Source organism: Athene cunicularia, assembly GCF_003259725.1.
Source record: "Athene cunicularia isolate RWA chromosome 6 unlocalized genomic scaffold, athCun1 chr6_part2, whole genome shotgun sequence".
Lineage (NCBI taxonomy): Eukaryota > Metazoa > Chordata > Aves > Strigiformes > Strigidae > Athene > Athene cunicularia.
In genome coordinates this window covers 7,538,771-7,544,957 of record NW_020799106.1, presented here as the reverse complement: position 1 = coordinate 7,544,957, position 6,187 = coordinate 7,538,771, and the positions used below count along the sequence as shown (strand labels likewise).

Here is a 6,187-nt window from a genome sequence, read left to right as displayed (position 1 = left end):
GCAGTTTGACTGTAGCCTTCCTGAATGCCGAGATCATTGCGTTGCTGGAGTTAAGATTTTACACCACCAAATCCACCTACAACCTCTTTTGGGAGGTATTCCACTGTTAGCAGCCCCTGGCCTGTTGCTGTGCTGCTTTTGTGCCTTTTGGTTGTGCCTACTCGGTGTTTGTGCCTTGGCTATGGTACACTTCTGATTTTAGCACAAGCAGTTTTTTATCTGATCAGATCTGGCTTTGATAATCTCATTCTCTTTCAGACCCCGTGCACTTTGAGGTGCAGACCTGCGAAGGCACATGTCATTTCTCCACTCTGCTTCAGCAAGAAGCTTTTCCGTGGCAGAAGCACCTTCTTGAGAGCAGTCAGGCCAGTACCTGCCTTGGGAAAACCTGCAGGTATAATTTTGACTGTGAGGCCACCTTCCAAACTGACATCAGGCTAACCAAGATTTTTATTGTAAACATTTTCAGTTGGTATCCTACTAAAGACTGGTTACAATAGGGGTGAGATCACATGCCTGCTTATAATACTGCTAGAGAAAGGTTACAGTAATAACCAAATTGCACATTACGCTTGCTAGTATGTTACAGAGAAACCAAAGGGTTGATGTACCATGTTTCTGATAGAAAGCACATTCCAGCAGGTAAGAAGTGATAATACAGTGGCTGGATGGGGTCAGGCCCTGGAAAGATTTACTGGTGCAGTGTGTAACATGACTCCTGGTGAAAGGGCAGGTCTGCTGAAGGCCCCAGAGACACAGCTAACGAAGGGTTTAAGAACGGAAGCGGCAAGATCAGAGATGGATATATGCCTGGTGCCCAAGAAGTGCCTCCATCCATCTGAGCTGTGGCAGGGAGTTTGGCATGGCGTTAGGCAGTCTGGATCCAGGAATGACCTTGGAAGCGGGAGAAAGCTCTAGGTGCAGCCGTCCAGGCAAGACATGGGTTGTGGCAGCGGCAGAGTTGATTTTTGGCTTCGTGTGTGTGTCTCTAGTCAGGAGAGAGAAGCTGCAACCTGCTCGATGAAGCTGGCCAAGTTGATGTCTCGCTCCGATAAGCCTCCACACTCGTGGGTGCTCAAGGTGATGTGAACCTAAACCAGACAGACAGACAGACCAACCAAGTGTTGCTGGCAGAAAGAGCAGGAATATTTTCCTCCAGTGCTGCAGACAGTTTGCATGTGATGAGACAGTTAGCAGTATGACTTTCTCCAGACTTGGTAGCAAAATTTCCCCAGGTGGGAGAGGTGATCTGGCACTTTGCCTGGTTATCTCTTTCCTACAGCTCATCCTGGCCACGAGCTGTCCCTGCTACCCCTGCCTTGGCCACAGCAGCCAGCTGTGCTCACTTTCTAATTCCTTCTCCAGAAGCTTTTTGCTCTGCTGCTACTTCTGATACTGATTTTAAAAAGCAACCCTGGTGCTGGCCTATAGGCAGCTACTGCTCAGCTGGACAGGTAAAAGAAGGGGGAGGAAAGGATCTGTAAGCTATAGCTGCAGGCTGTCTGCAATATGCTGAGGGAATAGCATCTGAGGGAGGAGACCCTGCTGATCTGAACGGGACTTTCTGCTGCTGTTTTATGCCTCAAAAAAGGCATCTCCTCCCTGAAGAGCTCAGTTTGCCCTCGCCATCCCTGTTTCTTACCTTATTGTACACATTGAACCATTCAGGGTGGTGATCCAATTTTTCTGCTTGTAGAGCCACTCTGGTCATGAAGCCAAAGGCCTGCCCAGTGGAGTGAGAAGAAAAGTTAGTTCTGAACCACTTAGTTTGTGATATATTGTTTTCACCCTGTTGCTATTAATTTTACACTGCAAATGTCTAGGCAACCCAACCAAATGCAAGGCTTGGGATGTTCTGTATCTTTGTTAGCGTTTTCTATGAGTTTTCCCCTTTTGTGGAGCTTCTCCCAGACACTTTGGTTTCTTGGACAGGTTATCTTGCTCAGCCATTACATTTCAGGAGAAACACAGAGGGGTGTCTTTGGCTAAGCATTGCAGATGGGACCCCCTGCTCTGCAAACCAGCTCTCCTGCTTTGTAAAACTTGGTAGCACTGGTGCTCGTACCCGGTTGAAGTCCTTGAAGTGGAACTCTTTGAAGATGGCGTCTCTGCCTTCTAACTCATTCCACCCCACGGCTCTCAGGTTTGGCAGCAGTTGCTCCCTCTCCTCTGCGCTCAGCCTGTGGGCTTTTCCTGCCTGACACCACAGAAAGGAGAGGGAAAGAGGGGAGCAGATCAGATCAGTGTGGCAGAGGTAGGATGAAGCAGATGTTCAAAGTAGTGAGGCATCTTATGGGTCATGGAATAATGGATCTGTGGGGGCAGCTGCAGGCTGGATGGGAGGGTTAGAATCACACAGAATTGGGATCATTCAGGTAAGAGAACAACCTTGGGATCATCAAGTCCAACCATAATGTGACTACAAAGTTCTCCATCACATCCCCCAACATCTCATCCAAACAACCCTTAAACACCCCCTCCCTGGGCAGCCTATTCTCCTCTCTGATCACTCTTTCTGGGAAACATTTTTTCCTCACGTCCAGTCTAAACTGCTCCTGTTGCAGTTTAAAGCAGTTCCCTCCTGTCACTAATTCCCTGTGAGAAGAGCCCAGCCCCAGCCTCTGCAATGTCCTTTCAGGGAGCTGCAGAGAGTGATGAGGTCTCCCCTCAGCCTCCTCCTCCTCACACTGAACACTCCCAGCTCCTTCAATTGCTCCTCACAGGATTTATTCTCCAGGCCCTTCCCCAGCCTTGTTGCCCTCCTCTGCACTTGCTCCAGCCCCTCGAGATCTCTCTCGTATTGAGGTGCCCAGAACTGGACACAATACTCAAGGTGTGTTAAGAGTGTGTCTGCAGACGCAAACCGGGGAGTGCTGATGATAGGGGATATCGATGCTGTTCTCTGCTCCCCTGCCCTGGGTACATCCTGCATGTACCTAGGTCAAGTGAAGTCCAGCTTGTCGCTATCGTGCTCTGACCAGCAGCACCTACCACTTTACCAGTATGTATTCATAATGACCTGAGGTACTAAGAAATGATGATTGTGTGAGGTTAAGCTCCCAAATACATTACATATAATTTTCTGGGAGAAAAAAAAAAAAAAAAACAACAAAAAAAAAACCAACAAACCCTGAAGCTCTGTGATGGCTTCTAGAACTGAGAACTACTTGCTTTTGAGGTTCATGAAGTACCTTCCCAAAGCGGGAGCGCTTTATTTGCAGGTCATCTGCACTGGAAGCCTGCTTTAGAGGAGGAAGAAGTGGTGTGAATCAGAGAGATGAGTCACACTAAATTGGAGTTCAGCTCTTTTTCAATCACACTTAATGTTACAATGGAGTTTAAGAGGCTGTTTCTGTCGGTGAGTAACAAAAGGACAAAGGGAGGGATTGTGATTTAGTATTGTCTTCCCCTCTTGGGCAGAGCTGCTGTTACTTATTTTCTAAGGTGTGGGGGAGAACAGCAGTTCTTGTCTTTGGGGAGTGAATCCAGGCAAAGGCAAAACTAAAATGAAGTTCTTGGGGATGGAGGCTACCCGAGCCACTGTACCTTCTGGCTCAGTGAGGAAGACAGGAGTGAGTGCAGAGGGGTATTGCTCTATCTAAAAGTTATGTTTTGGCCATTAAGAGTTGGTGAGGATTGTTGTTTCTCAGTGATAAAGACCAACCTCTCTCTTCGCAATTTGTTTTCCTTTATGTGCTGTAGAACAAAGTGTGGCAAGCTAGTCATGAGTCCCAACAAATACGGCCCACTGTTTTGTGGGTGTTTGGTCAGCAGCCCCTTGAGATGTTTTGCTTGGACATCAGTGCTCAGAATTAGCATCTTACAGCTGAGCAACTAAGTCAGATTGCCTTTTCTTATAATTTACCTACTCACAGGCTGTACAAAACCAAAGAGGCAGCCAGAAAACTGATGGTTTTGTGGATTCTTCTTTAGTTGTATGTGTCTTGAGGAAGACTGGAAAGATTATGCCCTACTCCCATGTTCCTGGGTCTAAGGTATCAGGCTGTGTGGGTGCTACCAGTCTGCGTAGCTGTCACCCTTATGCTTAGAGCAAGCTGTCAGCTGCAGAGCGCTTAATGAAATGGAGAGTGCCAGGGTGCATGCTGAACCTTAGCTCAGGGGTGGCTGGGGATGGGGTGGTTCCTGTCCCTTGGCATTGCAGCTGCACGCTCTCCCTCTTGCCCAATGTTTGGGGAAAGCCTTCCTCGCCCGTGCGTGCTCTGGCCTCGCTGCTAGCGTGCAAACCACCTGTGCTGCCCTTCAGTCTGTGCAGCGTTTTGGATGGCCTCCTGCCAGTCCCGGCTCTGCCCCCCCCGGCTAACGTCACCCGCGGTCCTTTCCCGAGCTCTGCCTTTGGAGAGAAGGTAGTGAGTAAACACAGCTCGGTGCAATAAACCCTCAGCCGTTGCCCTTCCGAGCCGATGGCGTGATAAGCCGGGTGCGGGTAGCTTAGCAACTGGATAACGTGGGGACGGAGGCTGGCTCTGCATGGGGCCGCTGGCAGGGGGGCACCCGTGGGGGCTGCCCTTGGGGGGGCTCTGGTGGCAACGGGGTGGGGGCTGTGCCAGGTTTTGGGACCAGGGCTTGAAACTCCCTGCTCGTGTATCTCTTTACGCAGCTAGAGAGGAAAGGCTGTGTAAAGCCGGAGCTGCTGCTTGCCTGGAGCAGGGGTTATGGATGCAGGTCCTCCCCCGGGCAGAGCGAGAACCGGGCTGCTTGGGAGGGACGCGGCTTAATTGTTCTCTGAGCCCTTTTCCGCATCACAACTACATGGGAGGATGGGCCCCGGGGCTTTTTCCAGGCCCAGCTCCCCTCTTGAGATCCCAGCAACAGTGGGAGGCATGGCCAGGCTGAGGTTTGGCCAGCGGAACGCAGGGAAGCCAGCTCCTCCGGCTGTGTTGTGATAGCAAACCCTCTGCCCCGAGCACCCTCCATACCCTCCACCCCACTCCCTTCCCCTTCCCTCCTCCACCACCCCAGCACATCGGCCAGCCTGCTGTTTTTCTTAGTATGGCACGTTAATGCTTTTATGTGCACTTACTCCTTTAAAACACACTCTTCTCATTAGGGAAATTTAATTGTTTTGTTTTCTTTTGCTGGCTCTCAACTACCAAGGCATTGGGATTTTTTTCTTTTTTTTTTTTTTTTTTTTTTTTTTTTTTTTTTTTTTTTTCCCAGCAGGAAACCAAGTAGATGCATTGTGCAATTGAGGGAAAGGAACCAGCATGGGAAACTGGGAGAGCTTTGGGCTTTCTGGAGGTGAAATAACCCTCTCGACTCAAACTAACATCTTCACTTTTAAGGGGTGACTTGTCACCTAGGAGAAGGTAAAGGGGACAGCCCTGGCGTGAGCAGGACCTGCAGGCAGGGCTGGAATGCAGTATGCCACAAGGCCCACGGTCTTTGCTCCTGTCCCCTCTGCTGCGGTGAGAAAGGTGATTTCCAGGCGGCCAGGGTGAGTTGCGGGCCGTGCAGACAGAGCACGCATGGGGGTCATGCTCGCCGTGGGGCTCACGCTCGCAGCGCAGCCCTGCTGACGGGCCCCTTCCCTCCCCCTCGCAGAGGAGCCGAGCCTGGCGAGCCCTGCCTTTGGTAATTCGGCAGCAGCGGCCGAGCTCCCTGCGTTACTTATTAACCACAGCACAGAGCTCTCTGCTCCTTTCTCCCTCTCCTGCCTCTTCACAGAGGCCGGAGCTGCAGCTGAAACCTTCCTGCCCTGTCCTTTGCCACCGCCTGCAAAGCAACAGCTGGACTGCCCAGCAGCGACTTACCATCGCCCGTGGGTCTCCGTGGCCTCGGTCCCCGGTCCAGGCTGGGTGCTTCACGTTCTACCGTAGCCCGGTGGAGCCGTGGCTTGTCCGGGGCGATGGGAGGCGTGGCGAGGGAGCCGGGTCCACCCACGGCGAACTGATGCCCGTGCCTTTCCCAGCGCTGCCCGGCAGCGGCCACCCACCCGCGGGGCCCTGCGGGGGCTGGGGGGCTCTGGGGATGTAAAGCAGGACACTGAACCCCTGCAGGCCGAAGCGGTGATGTGTCCACCCCTGAACCACCCGCCCCTCTCATGTAGGGTCACTTTTGTAAGCTGTTGCACGGGGAGAAGGCAGAATGGGATGGAGAAGGGCAGTTAAAGCCGGTACTGCTGGATGCTGCTGGCAACACATGCGGTGAATGTGACGGTCGTCCTGGC

General features: G+C 51.7%; 1 protein-coding gene across 1 annotated transcript; it reads right to left on the bottom strand.

Moving 5' to 3' along the window:
• Nucleotides 1–432: 432 nt before the first annotated feature.
• Nucleotides 433–5,879, bottom strand: PCBD1 (pterin-4 alpha-carbinolamine dehydratase 1). The gene is made up of 4 exons (XM_026851949.1): nt 5,772–5,879; nt 2,066–2,197; nt 1,643–1,723; nt 433–1,091 (listed from the first exon to the last, which is right to left on the bottom strand). The coding sequence occupies exons 1-4, from the start codon at nt 5,772–5,774 to the stop codon at nt 993–995; spliced, it is 315 nt and encodes a 104-aa protein (XP_026707750.1). The 5' UTR covers nt 5,775–5,879; the 3' UTR covers nt 433–992.
• Between the last annotated feature and the right edge of the window lie 308 nt (nt 5,880–6,187).

Bases quoted from the DNA above. Each gene is read 5' to 3' on its own strand.
- PCBD1 (XM_026851949.1), bottom strand. The intron at 1,724-2,065 runs GTACGAGCACCA...TCCACTGGGCAG, and splicing joins ACTTCAAGGACTTCAACCGG to GCCTTTGGCTTCATGACCAG. The intron at 1,092-1,642 runs GTAAGAAACAGG...TGTCTGGTTTAG, and splicing joins GGTTCAATGTGTACAATAAG to GTTCACATCACCTTGAGCAC.